Source organism: Zonotrichia albicollis, chromosome 11 (assembly GCF_047830755.1).
Source record: "Zonotrichia albicollis isolate bZonAlb1 chromosome 11, bZonAlb1.hap1, whole genome shotgun sequence".
NCBI classification, from domain to species: domain Eukaryota; kingdom Metazoa; phylum Chordata; class Aves; order Passeriformes; family Passerellidae; genus Zonotrichia; species Zonotrichia albicollis.
The window spans coordinates 6,139,719-6,157,334 of record NC_133829.1 but is presented as its reverse complement, the minus strand read 5'-3'; the positions used below and the strand labels follow the sequence as shown (position 1 = coordinate 6,157,334).

Genomic DNA, 17,616 nt, shown 5'->3' with positions numbered 1-17,616 from the left:
ATGGCACTGTGGCATTGTCATGCCAGGGGAGCTGTGTCCAGAGCATAGTGAAATCAGATTTCACTGCCACCCTAGGGTGTGGGGGAACCAGCCAGGTTCTGATGGAGGCACACCAGGAAGGTCCATGCCCATCATCCTCTGCCCATGGCCCTGGAGAGGATGGATGGACAGCATCATCCCACAGCATTTTTACTTTCCTCCAAAGCATTAAATAATTATTACTCACCTTGACTTCACACGGGTTAAAGCAGATTGTTTGCAAATCGTCCTTTTGCAAATTGGCCTTTTGTTCATTTACACCAAATTCTGCTTTTTTTGCTGCCTGCACTGTGTGTTCTTCGCCATGAGAGGGCAACATGAAACAGGCTGTTCTCTGCTGCTCCCCTGCCCTCTGCTACCTACAGCAAACCTGGTGCTTCATTCCTTTCCCTCGATTGCTCAGGTGCTTTTTCCACAGTTCTCAGCTCCATCAGATCCCACAGACCCTTATGCAGGGTTTTAGTCCCTTAGAGGAGGGTGTATTTCAGCCCTGTGATGTAAATATGTTGTCACAGACACATTTGGATGGAGTTGAACCTTGCAGGACTCAGAACAGAATTGTGCAAATCTGCAAAATTGTTACTGCCTTTTTTTGATCTCAAATGCACATGGCAGCTGAAGAAATGTAAATAATATCAAATGAGAAAGAAGTATCTTTTGGGATGGCTGAGGCATTTGGCTGCATTTTGGTCAAACACCACATGGCCCTTTTTTATTCCTTGGCTTTACCAAAGCCTCGTTTGGCAGAGGAGCTGTTTGAATCCTGTTTGATATTTTACATTCAGTATCATTTACACTAAAATACGAATGTACAGAAGAAAATATTTTATCTCCCAGTAGGTGAAGCTGTGGAACTCCACACCATAAGGTGCTAAAAATCTCCAAATGGATTTTAAAGCAATTGGACAAGTGTATATATATGAAAAAAATGAACATGACACCAAATCTAGCTTAGAAAGCCCTCAAGCCACAAGAATAATATATGCTGACTTTATTCTTGTAGGCTTTCTGGGCAGCTGCAGTTGGTTGCCATCAGAAGCAAGATGCTGACCTAGCTAAAAAATTAATTTGGTATCTTCTGGCCATTTTTAACATAAGAAATTGCTCAGTATCTGCAGCTCAAAAAGCCCCAGAGAAATTCTGAGCCACAGAGAAGAGCTGTGGAACCTTACTGCTGAGAAGCCTGGAAGGGCTGTGGGTCAGACACTTTCCAAGGAGGGTGCAGTGCTCCAAACTCCAGCTCCAGCTGGCTTTGGCCACGGAAGGAAATATGAAGAAAACTCTGATTTGCCTGACTCTTCACAGTGTTGTGTTCCCAAGAACCTGAAAAAAAATGCACGTCAGGCAGGAGGAAATGACAGCAGAAGATTCCAGTCCCTCCACCACACTATTTTTCAAACTTTATCTGTATTTGAGAGGTACGTGTTATTTTCCCTAAGGAGAAAAGAGTTTCCTTCTGTCTCTGCTTGAGAGACAACTTGATTGCCTCACTTGAGACAGATTTTTCAGAGTGGCAGTAGCCAGACAGTCACCATGAACAGAGCAGCTTGTTATTCCAGCCATGTGGGCCTGGGTCTCCCCCAGGAATCAGCACTGGGCACCCTTGTGGCTGTGGCAGCAAGGCGGCTGTTAGGAAAACAGTTTTTCCTCTCCTGCTGTTTATTTGTATTTCCTCACACTGACTCCAGACCCTTCTTGGGCTTTCCCTCTGAGTGATGGCATACAGGACACACTGGCCTTTTATTTTGCCTTTCTTCCTTTTCTGATTATTTCTGTACTTTCTTGAGCCCATTTGATGCTGTGGTGTCCTTCTCACTCGTGCCAGTACGTGTCAGGTGAGCATGACACAGACTCCATGTATTACAGCATAATTATTGATCAACAATAATCTTTATTAAGAAACCCATTGCTCTTTTATAGACTATTACAATATAGGTGCACTTGATTGGTCTTTTAATTAAAACACCATCACCATTGGCCGATTAGGAAACCACCCTTTGGTAAACAAATCTCCATTTCACATGGTCACAATATCAGGTGTAGCAAGTGGCGGTACGAATTTTTTCTCATTCTTTTCTGTGATCTTGATTGGTGTTTTCATTAAAACACCTTTTGGTAAACAAATCTCCACGACACATTCCACATGTTCACAATATCAGGTGTAGCAAGTGGTGGTAAGAATTGTTTCTCATTCTTTTATCTGATCTTGATTGGTCTTTTAATTAAAACACCCTTACCATTGCTTAGGAAACCACCCTTTGGTAAACAAATCTCCATTCCACATGTTCACAATATCAGGTGTAGCAAGTGGATGTAAGATTTGTTTCTCATTCTTTTCTGTGATCTTGATTGGTCTTTTAACTAAAACACCCTTTGGTAAACAAACCTCCATTCCACATGTTCACGGTATCAGGTGTACCAAGTGGAGATGGAATTTTTTCTCATTCTTTTCTCTGAGTTTCTCGCAGCCTTTCCCAGCACCATGCCTGGGAAGGGTACCTGTGGCTCTCTGTGCCCAGACAGGACCAAGCCCCTGACTGGCGTTTTCTCCCCTCACAGGCAAGCTGGACATCACCCCGGACGACCCTCGGTGGATCGGAGCGTGGTGGGGAGGCTTCCTGCTCTGCGGTGCCTTACTCTTCTTCTCGTCGCTGCCCATGTTCGGCTTCCCGCAGGCGCTGGGCCCGCGGCCGGAGCGTGCCGGGGACAGCGAGCAGGCCATGCTGCCCGACAGGGACTGCCAGCGCCACAAGCCCAGCAACGGCGTCCTGCGGCACCCGCTCGACGGGGACAGCACCACCACCACCTGCTTCCAGCAGCTGCGAGGTGAGGCCAGCCTAGCACATCTCCTCTGGGGCAAATTCACCCCAGAAATCAGCTGGCTCAAGTTTCAGTCCTTCACTCCTAGTTCACTGTCTCTGGCGTTGCCCATGTCTGAAAGAGAGACTTCGTTCCACTTGAAAGCTGTGGGTTATTTATTTTTTTAAGCTGCAAAACTTAAAAAAAAGCTGGGAGATGTTTAGCCTGGAGAAAAGGAGTCTCAGGGGTGACCTTGTTACTCTCTACATCTCCCTGAAGGGTGGTTGTAGTCAGGTAGGGTTGGGCTCTTTCACCAGGCAGCACTGACAGAACCAGAGGACACAGTATCCAGCTGTGCTAAGGGAAATATAGGTTGGAAATACATTAGGAAAATATATTTTTATATATAGAATAATTTTAATTTTTATAGATGAAAATATATTCTGAAAAATATAATATATATATATATTTTTGTATATAAAATATAATTCTTATATATAAAATATTTTCTGAATATATTATTTTATATATAAAAATATCTTTTTATAAATATATAACATATATGTCTTATATTAAATATATAAAAATATAAATATATCTATAGAATATATAATATATATTTTATATATATAAAAGTATATAAAATATATCTAAAAATAGAAAATATTAATATATATATATATATTTTTATATATAAAATATATTTCCTAATATATTACAAAAACGTTTTTGACAGAAAGAGTGATAAAGTTCTGGAATGGTCTACCTGAGGAAGTCATAGAGTCAGCAGCCTTGGATGTGTTCAAAAAAAAGACTGGATGTGGCACTCAGTGCCATGGTTTAGTTGAAGTGTTTAGAGCATGGGTTGGACTTGATCTTGAAGGTCTCTTCCAACCTAGTGATTCTGTCAATTCTGTGAGAAATGTGTGATAGTCCTATGGAGTTGCTAAAAAAATATGAAGGGGAGCACAGTTGCCAGAGCAGTTTGTGAACTTCTCTCCAGGGTATTGTCCCACTCCCCTCTGCCTCCCAAAATGGAGAGTGAGCCAGCAAGGGCACTTAAAAGAAATTGGAAGCTCCCAGCAGCTGAACTTCATCTTAGTGCAATCCCAGATACACAATGAGTGCAATGAGCGCTGGGCATCACCACAGCTCTTAAACTGAAATGGGAAAAGGGAGATACCAGCCCAGAATAGCAGCAAAATGGCAGGGCAGAGCATAATTTGTAGCAAATTAGAGAGAAAACCTCACATCATGTCCTGCAGTGATGGAAATGGAGGTGACTCTAATTAAAGTCAGCTGAGGATCCAGCATTTTGTGGGAGAGTGTGGGCAGAAATCCTTTCTCTAGGCTGTACTGGAAAATCCTTCATCTGAGAGGGTGTTTCTGTAGCACTGGTGGCTGCTTCCCACTCCCTGTTGCCGTGGCGGAGCAGGTTTCATTACTGCCTGATGCATTTAGATAAATGAGGAGAAAATCACTTACTCCCTGTGCAGTCACCTTAATTGGGAGTTGAACGAAGTGCGGGTGGGAAGGAAAAAGAGACTTTGGGGAAAAAAGTGTTGTCTAAATATATAAAAATGCCTTGAATACTAGATGTGGTTGTTCATTAAGGGAAGGTCAAAGATGTCAAATTTTGACTTGATGAGGAAATTCAGAAGAAAGGTAAAGGGATAAATTGTTTGAAACTGAGTAAAATTCATTTCTTCATCGTTTCATCCTTGTTGCAAGGATTTTCTCTTGAATGGGTTTTTCCCATTATAGGTCCATATGGATAGTTATGTGGCTTTTGTTGTGTACACATCAGGCTGTCTGCTTCTGGCCACTGAGCTTTTGGAGTGGGTGCTGGAAATGTTTGCAGGTTTCCATACAGAAAAATTAAAGAATATGACATATCCTTGCTGCATGGTGGGGCAGCAGTTCAGCCTGAGGATGGTGCTGAGCATCTTGCACACAGGGAGGCCATGGGGGGTTCACTGAGCATCTGTTGCTCGTTGAAGTAGAGAAATTAAACTGCCACATCCATATGCTTCAAGTATTGATTACATCAGGAGGCACCACAGGCCTCCACGTTAGCCCTCTCACTGCAGGTAACCCCATTTCTGATCAGTCAGTTTTCCAGGAGCCTCTTTGGAGATGGACTTTGAAATAAAATTTACATGACATCAAATAAGACAAGCAATGACCTTTTTAGTTATTCCTTTGAGACTATCACAGATGACACGGTAGCTGACATCTCCTTTCAAATCCCTTGCCACTGTTGTCATAGTCAGAATGTGGTCAAGAGTCATGTTGCTGAAGTGAGGCAAACACACCTCATCATTTCTGATGAGGTTAAATCTTTCTGTGGGTCTACATTACTTTGGTGGCAGCTGAATTATCTGTATTCATTTCTGTGTGGCAGATCTTAGTCTCCCTAATTTATTTGTTGATTCTCCTTTGGAGAAAGTTAAGACTGTTCAGGGAGAAAGTTAAGACTGCTTGGAAAAAGTTAAGACTGCTTTTTTCTAGGGTAAAAAAGACTCTTAATTATGTACAGAGGTTAAAAATATTGATGTGCATGCATAGTTGTGTCTTCTGTCCTAATATGACCTTGGATTTTGCATGAATTTGTGATGCTGAACAGAATCCATGGAATCCTAAAACGACATGAGTTGGAAAGGACCTTAAAGGTCATCTAGTTCCAGCCCCCCTGCCATGGGCAGGGACACCTTTCACTAGCCCAGCTTGCTCAGAGCTCCATCCATTCTGGCCCTGAACTCTTCCAGGGATGGGACAAGCACAGATTCTCTGGGCAGCAGCAGAGGATTTACCTGCACAGGGAATTGGGAGTTGCTCCTTGGGGTTTGTTTGGCCACAGTTCTGACTCATTTTTAGCAAGTGGTGTCTGTGCAGCTGGTCCTGGACAGAGCTGTTCCTGCTGTGTGGCCATGCCTGCATGGATGTGTGGATCTTGTGCAAGTGTGGGGAGGAAGAGCTGTTTCTCTAGATTGGTTATGCAAACACCCTTTGTATCAACAGCACATCCTCAGAGGATGAACTGCACCTCCTTTTTGGATACTGAAGGAGCTTTATTTTTTTTTTTACATTTTTGTTTTTACATTTTTTTCCAAGCCTTGCAGTGACTGCCACAAGAGAAAGGTCATGGTAGGAGAGGGAGCAGGGCAGTGTCAGCTGGGGACAAGCTCTGAGCTGGGTCATGGCTGTCAGCTAGAGACATGGCACGGCTGGCCCGTGGGAGGATGCTCCAGACACCACAAGATCTGCTGGAAGGCAGTGAGATGGAGGGCTGGCTGAGATTCCTTGGCTTTCTCCAGCCTTAGCACGTAAAAAAAGCCAGGACTAATATAAAAGGAACATGCTCAAAGTATTGATCTTTTACATCTCCGTCAAAGTCTTAAGCAGGAGGGAGGGCCCAGCTTTTGGCAAGCCCTGGCATCTCTTCCTGTGGGGTATTTTCATGCCAGGAAAGCAGCAGCCTTAAGAGGAGCTCTAAACTTGAAATGGAAGTGGTGCCTTTGAAGAGCAGGAGGTGAGGAGGCAATCAAAGGCAGTGGAGGCAGCAGGGGGCTCAGCACAGGGGCATGGCAGCGCAGGCAGGAGAGCTTTGGGACAGTCCTGGGAGCTGCTTCCCGTGGCTAAACTGGCACGGGGATGCTGCACCGCTTTGCCTGATTAGTATTTCATTTCAGCAAAGCAAATCCATTTGGGAGCACAGAGAAGTGAAGGATTAACAGCAGTGGAAGTGTGAATAAACGCTGCCATTGCTCTTTGCTCCTGCCTGGCAGGGTTGTTCCAGCCCTGTGCTCTCCTTGTGGTCTGTGAGAGTGCCTCAGCCATGGGCTGGGCAGTCCCTGCTCTTCTGGGGGGGCACAGCTTTGCTTTCCTGCCTCTGCTCTGCCTTGGGCACCTCTCTGCTCCTCGGGCCAGAGAAGATGCTCAACTCTGTCAGTGCCCTCTGCTCGAGTCTGTCCACACATCTGCCCTCTCACTCGCTGCCTCTGACACACCACCTGCTCTGGGACATGCTTGGAAATAGTTCATTAAAAACCTTTCCTTTTTTTTTCACACAGAAATGTCACATCTGTCGAATTGAGCGGCCGGTTCTGATGAAATTTGATTTCAGAATGATTCCTCTGTATGATCTTTAACACCTCTGAAACACTCTGCCCTAAATGCATTCTGTTTTGCAGTGATTTAAACCAAGAATTCGTTACGTTCTGCCGCTCTGTCTAGCAGGAGAGATTAAAACCCTAAAAGGATTGAAATTGATATGGAATCCTCCAGGTTTGGAAAGGGAAGCTCATTCACGAGGAATTAAAAGAAAACTCACTGTGGAATTAAATGAATTTCAGAACTGCAAATTCCCTAGATTTGGAAACATTTTGGTTTCTTTCCAGCTTCATTTTCAAGAGTGTAGGAGAGCTGGGACGTACAGCTGACAGCTGCCTTGTCTTCTGTTCAGTTCTGTCCTGCTCCGTGTACCAATCTGCTGAATTACCTAGGGATGGAGCTGCTCTGAATCTGGGATTTCTCTCCCAAAAAGTGCTCACTGAGAGCACAGTGCTGGGCCAGAAGCTCCCAGCTGTGCAGGGAGGACCTGGACCATGGGGAGCCTGTAATCCTCAGTGGGAGTTTATGGGATTGGGCAGGATTAAAGGCTAACAAGGGTAGTTTTTAACTCCTGGCTTCTCATGACTGATAGTGACAAGCTTTTGGAGAGGGCTCCATTTATACCTTCATTCACAGCTGCAGCAGTGAAGCTTTGGCCCAGGTTTAGACTTTCATGCCTTTTTGGATTTGGGTCTTGTCCCCCTGCAAACACTTTAAAGGCTTGCTGAGAAGTCCAAAGGTGAGAAGGTGGTGATCATAAAAGGCATCAGGTTCTGTCAGTCTTTGAGTTTTTTCTCTGGCTTGTGTTTCATCAGGGTGTAGATTTTGTTGTCAGGTTTTTCTTGGCTATTTCCAAGCCAGCATCTTGTTGTCAGCACCATTAAAAAATTCAGAAAGGCCTTCAGCCTGCACACCTCAGGGCCAAAGCTGAGCAGCAGCTGAAGGCAGGCAGAGCGTGTCTCCAAAAAATGCTTTTCTATTACTTCTGTCACAGGTGAGGGAGGTTTGTATCCTTCTCTCAAGTAAAGGTGGTTCCTGCAGGGAAGATGGTGGACTAGAAGGACCTGCTTTCCATGCTTGAATATGTAACTGCTGCTTCAAGCTTGCATCTTGTCTGGAAGGCTTTTTTGATTTATGTGTCATGCTTTTCACTCATATCCATTATGATAATATTGCCAAGGCCACGTGGAACTTCAGCATGCTAACCTCATCTGAGATATCTTCATCAGCTCTTGCCTTACTCCATCTTCTCTTTTACAAAAGCCACCTCTTTCCAGAATGTGTTTCATTCTTGCTGCCTGTGCTGTTTTCTTCATCCCTTTTTCCTCAAGCCAGGTGGAAGTTTTGCCTTTTGCTTTCTCTTGAGACCTGAGGCTTGGGTAGTAGAAAGTCATATTTTGGCTCAGTACTACATTTTGCCTTTCCCTCACCACTCTGTCCTAGGTGGACTGGGCTGTAAACCTCCCTCTAATTTATTACTTTGCTTTCTGTGTTCTTCATCTTTACTGCAAATTGAAAACATGTCTCTGTAGGGTGCTCCAACCAGAAACAGGGGCCTTGGTGATTGTAATGTTCCAAACAATTCATTTCAAGCACCAACGTGATGATTATAGTTTGTCGTTTCTGGAGAGTAGTTAAACCTCGTGTAATGAGGTTGCCAATTATCCCCGCTACTCCCCGATGTGCAGTGACAAATCAAAGCTACTTGGTGTACATAAGTGTGTGCATTTGTCAAGGCCCTGGCCTGTCATCCACAGAGCACCTATGGAAGGAGAAAGGGAGGGGGTTTGGATGCTTTGGAACCGGTGTTGTTTGAGTGGGAAAAAGTGGGAAATCAAGGGATTTGTAGGGAATATTGGAGAGCTTTGGGACATCCACCCTGTCCCTCCCAACCTATGGATGATCCTGTGACCAGCACCGCATGTGGATGGTCTGAAGAGTTGGGATTAAAGTACTTTTAACTACTATTCAGCAGCGAAAAAGAAGTGTTATGTTCTCCTCAGTGCATCTTGCCAGGGCGGTGGGAATCGCTTTTCTGGGAATCCTGGAGCGTGTCAGGCAGATCAGGATGAGGATGGGAAATGAGCTCGTCCTTCTGGGAGTGGGAGGCTCAGTCTATCTATGTGCCCTGTCTGCTGCACCTTGTGAGTTTTCTCCAAGTAGATTTTTGAGACTCTTTGGACTCCAAAAGACTTTTCCCACTTTGTAAAAGGACTTCATTTGAGCTTTGTAGCTGCAAAGGGCCGCTCCAAAGTGTTCAGGTAACCTTTGGGCCTGTAAAATTGCAGGGTAACATTCACCATGACACCCTGCTCGGTTGGGCTCCAGTGGAGAAACACCATCCATAGCTGTTGTGTTCCCCAGGGCTTCACTGTCCCCCATCAGGCATTTCCATTCCTACTCCATACCCAGCACCATACACTGAGCTGCTGGAAGCATGTCACTCTAGTCCACTGAGAGGTTTTTAAACTTTGCTGCTGACTTTTTACCTTTTTCCCAGAGGTATTTCACCCCAAGAACTGAGACAGATGAGGCAGCAGCCGGTGTCAAATGATTGATCTTAGCAAATGGCAGTAGCAAGATGAAAGAATATTGAATTCTATAGGGAAACCTCCCTTTATTTCCCTTAGAAGATGAAAGAGAATGAGCTGGCCCTGGCTGAGGAGATGGTGGAGGCTGCCAGACTCTGCTTGAGTTGTCTGTGCACTCTTTGCCCTGGGTTTTGTGTCACACATGATGGTACAGAGTTGTAGTAGACAGTCAGACATTCAGCAGAGGACAGGATCTGTCCCAGAAAACTCACAGGAAGGAGAAATGATGATGGAATCCAGGAATCATAGAAAGATTAGGGTGAGAAAGGACTTTAGAGATCATCTTGTCAGACACCTCACCATGGATGGGGACACCTTCCTCTAGACCAGGTTGCTCAAAGCCTTGTCCTGCCTGGCCTTGAACACTTCCAGTGGCATCCACAGCTTCTCTGGGCAACCTGTTCCAGTGTCTCACACCCTCACAGTAAAGAATTTCTTCCTTATATCTAATGTAATCCCTCCCTCTTTCAGTTTAAGGCCATTACCTATTGTCCTGTCATTACACACCCTTGTCAAAAGTCCCTCTCCAGCTCTCCTGCAGATGGAAATGATGTGGGTGATGAAGTGCTGTGACTTTGAGCCCTGCACTGCCAGACAAGGCACTTGTGAGGGGTTCCTCTCCTGTGTGAGATGCTGCAATAACTCTGCAAATTTTTCTGTTGTCCAGAAAATGGATTTTGACCTTGGTAGCGCACGATGGTTGGGTGCCAACTTCAGAAATAAATGTCCGTGATCTTTAGCTCCCTCCTGCAAAAGGCAGGCTGTCATCACTGTTGTTTGGTGGATAAAGTTAGAGCTAGACCTTAGTGTCTTTGGATTTAAATCAGCACAAAGCTACATCTCAAGGAATCCATTAATCTTGAACAAACTGAACTCCCGAGGCACAACAGTCATTAATACCTTAAATATGGCTTTTCAAGCTTAGTACTGCCAAGTCCACCTTTTCATTTTCTATATTTTTCCTGGCAAGAAGGGGAAATTCTGTAGGTGGCCACCAAAGAACTGAAGGAAGCAGCAGGTGGCTTCTGAAATTTATCCATATCTGAATTCCCCCATCCCCATTCCTCCCACACAGCATTTTTCCCCCTTTTTTCTTTTCTTTTTTCACTCATTCTGCTAAAAATTGCTATGCCTCTTGCACCTTAATTATGTTCAGTAAATCTTTAGGAAGCAGAAATTTTATACAGCTTGGAAAAATGTTTCTGATTTAAAGAGACCAGAAACTGTGAAGTGACCTCTTCCAAAAAAGGTTAGATCAAACCTAATTATAACCCTTTTTCCCACTGTCCCCAAGAAAGAGCCAAGGGCACCCAAGCAGAGCCTTGACAAAGAGCTGTGCATTCTCTGCTGAGGCCAGTGCAGAAAAATCCCTGAGGGAAAACATGAGCCAGCACCAGAGAAACATCATCTGCCAGCCCCTGGTACACCACAGGGGATCTGGGGGATGGATTTTCAAAATGCAAATAGGGGTCCATTGAGGCTTCACTACACTACTTCAAGGTAATTTTCAAACTTAATGATTTTCACATTTAATTCGGGCAGAAATTAGTCATCAGGTATGGAGACAAAGCAAGGCTCTCTTCTGTACTGGGATGCTCTCCTCTTCAAGCTGTGTTATCTCTACAATAATTAAAATGCTCGCTGGAGTAGAAAACGTGCAATCTGATTCATTAGACAGATTTCCCTTTGTAGGGTAACTCTTGTTTGCCTACTGGAAATTGAGATGGGCTTGGAGGAGAGAGGGCTCTAGACAATGATGATTTGGAAGGGGAGAGCCAAGGGATCATGAAACCAGAGTTACATGTGTGTGTCTCCCACACAGTGAACAGCTCAGCACGTCCTCTTGCACCCTCTTAAGGATGGCAGGGTCTGCATGGAAGGCTGGAGGAGCTTTAGGTTGTGGGAACACACAGCCTGTCCCAGGCAGGACACCCTTGTGCCATGGGTATCCATGGGCCAGGCTGAGCCTGAGAGTTTCAGCTTGCTGAAAACACCCACATCTGCTGCAAGAAGGTGACCATCAGTGAGTGAGCCAGTTTGGAATAGGAAAATGAATCAAATCTGGATGGCAGGAGAAGGAAAGGCCAGATGTGAGCTGGGTTAGTTTGTGTCTGAAAGCTTGCAAGGATTTATGCTGAATGCAGCACTGATGGCACCTGTCAGCTGGCTCAGCTTTGTTCATGGGGAGCAGGTACAGAAAGGAGAAGGGGAAGAAAGAGCACACCAGGTTTTGATTGACTTCCCTATGGGGAAAACAGGAAGCAATGTTGGAAATTTTTCTCATTCTTCCAGTTTTCTATAAGAGTAAATAATCACTGATTTTTTCTTTTTGCACCTCTTGGTTCTTGAATCTTTAAGTGACACTGTTTGGGTGTTTCACTTTGTTCTGGCATTCCCACATTTCAAGCAGCTTGTCTGTGCAGAACAGGAAATTACTCCTGATGTGAAATGAGTGTACCCTACAGAAGAGGAGAGAGGCACCTCCAGCACCTCAAGTCTGCACAAAAACACCTCTGCCACGGACATATTTTATGAAAAATCATTTTGCTAGGATTTTTTTCTCCTGAGAAGCTGAGGAAAAGAAAAACAATAATTATCTGCTGCTGTGGAATGCAACAGGTGGATCTTTGATTGGTCCATGTTGGTTGTTTCTAATTAATGGCCAATCACAGTCAGCTGGCTTGGACTCTCTGAGAGTCATGAGCTTTTGCTACCATTCCATTTTCCTTTCTATTCCTTGCAAGCTTTCTGATTAAGTCCTTTCTTCTATTCTTTTAGTATAGTTTTAATATAATATATATATAATAAAATAATAAATCAGTCTTCTGAAACGTGGAGTCAAGATTCGCATCTCTTTCCTCGTCCTGGGACCCCTGTGAACACCAAAACAATTGGTGACCCCGAGTGATGAAAACTCCACACACCTCTCTATTTTTCCTCTCTTGCAGTGATCCCCAAAGTGACCAAGCACCTGCTGTCCAACCCCGTGTTCACCTGCATCATCCTGGCAGCCTGCATGGAGATCGCCGTGGTGGCCGGCTTCGCCGCCTTCCTGGGCAAGTACCTGGAGCAGCAGTTCAACCTCACCACCTCCTCTGCCAACCAGCTCCTGGGTGAGTAACCACGGGCACACCAAACCTCCAGAGGGATTTAGGAGTGCTCAGCATGGCTGGTAACTGCTGCTGGTTAGGCTGCCCAAAAAGTGACTTGTTTGAGATGCGTCTGTGAGTGGGAGGGTTGGCCTTCAGCTGTGCCATGGCTGTCTGGTCCAGAACAGAGCTCCAGCATCCTTTCTCCACTGCATCCTGCTGCCGTCACTTCCCCTGGGAGGCAGTGTGGGACAGCCAGGATGGGAGAGTCTGTGAGAGCCTTGGAAGCAGCAGAAATGGGCTGTCTGATTGCCCAGGACTGCAGTGATGGTGTGGCCATTGACCTGCTTGTCTCATGGTTCTGGTGCCCCACAGTTCTGCAGCCCATCTCAGTCTGGTTAGGAAGCCCAGTGTCTCCTGTTGGTCACTACAGCTTTCCCCTTGGCCTGGAAATGACAAGATTGCAATGAGCACTTCAAGTACCTGAGTTAGTGCAGCTTGGTCGTCTTTCAAATGTCCCTTCTCTCTGACCATTCCATGGTGCTGTGATTTCACGTTCTACATTCCTCAGTGTTCATTTGTTCCCTGTCAGGACAGAATATTCATTTATTTTGTGCTGCTGCTCATCGCAGGCAGCCCAGCCATTTGTTTATGACAGCCCTCCTCTCAGCAGCACCCAATTAAGATATCTGCAAGTTGATCTTGGATGATCTGTGGCCACAGCTTGCCAGATGGGCAGCTGGCAGTGATCTGTCAAAAATGGGACATCAGGAAATGGGTGGATCTTCATATCACAACAAGGAGTTTGCAAGCTGCTCTCCTGACAGTTGTTTATTTCCCTATTAAACTCATTGATGTCTTCTGGTTTTGGCCTGGATTTCCAAAAGAAACAATCCCCTGCAGTCAGCCTTGCCTCCCCCCAGCAATTCAGGAATTTGCTAGTGAATTTTAATATGATTTGACAGAAGGCCAGAGGTCTCAAAGTTGTTAGGCAATTCCATCTTTCCTGAAAATTAAAGGCTTGGCAAAGGAAAGTAACTTCACTCTTGACCCAGTGGAAGAAGGGAAAAAGCAAAGAGGAGATCACCCATGAGCCAGAGCACATCCTGCTTCTGACCTGACAGGGGGAAAGGACACTTGGGTACCTCCATGTTTCTCACAGCAACTTGTTTAAACAAAGTTGTAATCAGATTTCTCACATGGTGTTTAAGGGAGTCTAGGAATGCCAGGACTGAGATTCTCTCCTAAGCACAGTTCAGGCAGTGAGATCTGCAGTGTAACTGGCAGCAAAGGGATAAAAGCAATCCCAAACAAGCATAGTGGGGTAATTTCTGTCTGTGCTGGAAAGGGAGTCACTTCTGGCAGTGATTTTGCATTTCACAGTTAAAGAAAATTCTTTTAGGGAGATTTCATATTTTCAAATGCTACTCCTGCCTAGTCTCTGAAGATCAGACTCCTGTGAGTCTCACCAGCAAGGCTCATCCAAAGCCTCCAGACACCTCAGAAAATTCCTGACTTTATTTGCTGCTGCTTAGGTCAGGCTGGGCCAAGTTCAGCAAGCCTGGCATTGCCTCCAGCCTGGATGAGAACTGGCAGAATATCCTGGTTCCTCCATGCAAGGCAGCATGCCTGTTTGCATCTGTTCCTTTTTTTGGGCAGCCCCAGCTTGGTGCTGCTCCAGCAGTTGGGCACTGCAAGGTTTCCTCGTGCCAGTGCACAGCTCTGGATGCTGGAGAGTTCTTGGCCTTGCTAACTGCTTTTTCCTCTTGCAGGGATGACAGCAATCCCGTGTGCATGCCTGGGCATATTCTTGGGTGGCCTCCTGGTGAAGAAGCTCAGCCTGTCTGCTCTGGGAGCCATCAGGATGGCCATGCTGGTGAACCTGGTGTCCACAGCTTGCTACGTGTCCTTCCTGTTCCTGGGCTGTGACACAGGACCTGTGGCAGGGGTTACTGTTCCCTATGGAAACAAGTGAGTCCACGGAGAGTTTCAGGGAGCTCTACCAGCATAAATCCATGTTAGTGTCCTGGAAAGGCAGTGCAGACAGCCACAGAACAGGCACAGAGAAGGCAGTGTGATGTGGGCTCCTAATCTGGCATGTTTCCATGCCACTCACCACTGAGGGACCTGAGCACCTGCGGATGACAACAGAATTTCACTAAAATCTGAAATTCAGTCAATCTGAGTCAAAAGGTGCCAGACCTGGGTCTGTACCCACAGGCACCTCTGTAGCATTGGGTCTGGTTTGTCCTGGCAGTAAGGGACATGCACTGCTCTCTACATTGATTTCAGTGCCTGAGGGGAATTTGTTGAACCAGGTTTTAGATGCCTGGAAATACAGATATGGTGAAGAGAGAGTGTTTTTGGCTGCAGGCCCATTTTAATGTGAGAAGTGAGACCTACATAACCCTGTTTTGTCCTGCACTCACAGGCCTTGGAGAGAGTTATGTGGTATTTTCTTCCTGAGTGCTCCTGTATGCAGTGGCAGCTCTTTAGATGACAACATCAGCCTGTCAGCTCCTTGCAGAAAAACACAGAGCAATCTCCACAGCATCTCTCTGTGTTTCCTTGAGGCTTCTTGTTGAGGTAACAGGGCAGCCCAAGCCTTGCATTAGACTCTCTTTTGCAGGAGATAGTAGCCATGGCATTTCAGTCTCCAAGGAGAGGCTGAGCCTGGATTTCTTAGAGCTGGAACCCAGCTAGCCTGCCCACTGCTTTTTTTTAATGTGTTTGCCTTAACTCTCCCCCTCAAAGGCATCTTTGTGAGGCAACAGTTGGGAAAGCTGGCTGATACCACGCTGTCCATTAATTTCTTTCTTTCTCTCTTTGTCTTGCAGCTCAACTCCAACCTCATCTCTGGACCCATATTCCCCATGCAATAACAACTGTGAATGCCAAACTGATTCCTTCACTCCAGTGTGTGGGGCAGACGGGGTCACATACTTATCTGCCTGCTTTGCTGGCTGCAGCAGCACGGTGAGTGGCCTTTCCTGGGGACCTCTCACCTGTAGGAACAGTTCTGGGAGCTCAAGTGGGTGAGGTTCCTGCGTGTCTGGTGGGGTAGCTCACCCACAGCCAGGGGCTGCACCCCCAAAAGCTCAGCTCACAGCTCTGGTGGGGCTGAGCCCCTGTTCTTCACTCTGTTCCATACATGCCCAGTCTCTGCAGGGTCACCCATGGAGCAGGATGGGATCTCACAAGCTCCTGCCCTGGTTTTCCTCCTCAGCAGGGAAGCAAGGAATGTGATGGGAGATCTGCACAGGTGTCCTCTGCAGGAGATCCCTAGCCCAGAAGAGAGAGCTGAGGAAATTGCTCCTCTTTTGTCCTGTTACTCCTCATCTCCCCTCTTCTCCACCCTGCCCAACCCTTTCAGTCTTTTTCCTCCTGCTCTTTCCCTCAATCTGGTTCCTAGACAGTGGTGAGCAGTTGCTGGTTTTATTCACCCTTGTTTAAGCTTTCCTTTAACTCTGCTTGCTTATTTCTCTTTCCTTGCTTTGCTCTGAGGCAGCAGCAAGAGCAGTTGTCAGGGGAGCAGAGTTTCCATCCAAAGACATTCTGCATTTTTCAGTTCTCTCTAAGAGATTTTTTCCCTTAGAAAAGTCATAAAGAATAAACTATAAAACTGGATAAGGAAGATGTGGGGAATTTTTAACAATATCTTAAAGCCAGCTTTTTCATTTTTTGCTGCTGAAATGTTAATGTCTTCTGGGTTACACTGAAAATGAGTGCTCCTGTGGGTGGGGACTGGTGGGATTCCTGCATCCTTGCTCACTACTTGGGGCTGTGTGAAATCTGTGGGAGGTCAGCCTGGTCACAGGCACTGTTTGTGCCTACACATCAGTGCTCACCATGTGCAATTATCCCCCCAAGGCTTCATCCTTCCTCTCTGAGGAGATACCAGGCATCCCTTTGACACACCACAGTTTTGAGCTTTCAGCAGCCCTACAAGGATCCACATCAATGTGAAGGTGTTACCTCCCTGCTCTCTTCTTCCTCCTCCTCCTCCTCCCAATAAGCCAACACCTGAGGTGGCAGCAGGATGATTTTAAGAGGAAACCAGCGTGTTTCAGGCACACAGAATGGTGTCTCACCAGCTCACCAAGCCTTCAGCAGGTGTTCAGCTGCTGTGGTGTGTGGCTGGAGCATGGCAGAGATCTGTGCAGCGCAGGGCAAAGCTCTGACTCCTCTGGAAGGAGCATGGTAATGAAAATTCAGCTCTGCCCCTTCAGTCTGCAGCTGCCTGACCTTGTGCTCTGCAAGAACAAACCTCTCAGCAAAAAAACTCACTCTCCCTCATGCTCTCTCTTACTCACTCCTTCTCATTTTGCCTTTTTGTTGTCATCCTTGGGGTTCTTCTCATCTCTTTGTTTTGTGGGGGTTTTTTGCAGTAACATTTTGAACACAAATTGGTGAAGCAATAGCACCTGCTGGGAAGGGCATTATCAAGAATTATGGACCAGTTTGGCCATGCAATGGCCTTGAGGCAAAGCCAAATTGCCAAACCAAGTTTTAAACCCATAATCCAGGTAATGACCTGTCTGGAGGGTCTTGTGAATGTTATGTGCTTGTGATGAGGCAAGGGTTGCTTTTTACTGGGACATAAAATTCTCTGAATGCTTTATTTAACTTTACTACATTTTACCTTTCTGACTGCTTCTCTTCACTTTTCCTCTGTGAACAATTTCTAAAAGCAATGTGTACCTCAGGTATTTCTTTCTTTTTCATTCCTTCTCTCTTACTGAGCTGATTTCAGAGGTGCATTTGTCCAAAAAGCCATAGGAATATCAGTGCTGGTAGGCAGAGCTCTGGCACCCCCAGGACTTTCCTTTCCAGCCATTCCTGGGAATGACCCTTGCATACCACGTGCTGGGCTGTGCATCCTGTTTCTTTGATGCCACTGACTCTCTAATATTTTGGCTGGAGACACATGAATTCCAGCCTGGAGTTACAATTTTGCATTGAAATACCAGCCTGTCCCTTCCCTG

At 45.8% G+C, this 17,616-nt stretch overlaps 1 protein-coding gene across 1 annotated transcript in view; it reads left to right on the top strand.

The window, feature by feature from the left end:
- Positions 1-17,616, top strand: part of SLCO3A1 (solute carrier organic anion transporter family member 3A1) — a 140,758-nt gene that overhangs the window by 104,589 nt on the left and 18,553 nt on the right. The window contains exons 4-7 of the mRNA XM_074549211.1: positions 2,599-2,865; positions 12,491-12,655; positions 14,404-14,602; positions 15,469-15,607. Coding sequence (XP_074405312.1) covers positions 2,599-2,865; positions 12,491-12,655; positions 14,404-14,602; positions 15,469-15,607 — 770 coding nt within the window. The remainder of the gene's footprint in view (positions 1-2,598; positions 2,866-12,490; positions 12,656-14,403; positions 14,603-15,468; positions 15,608-17,616) is intronic.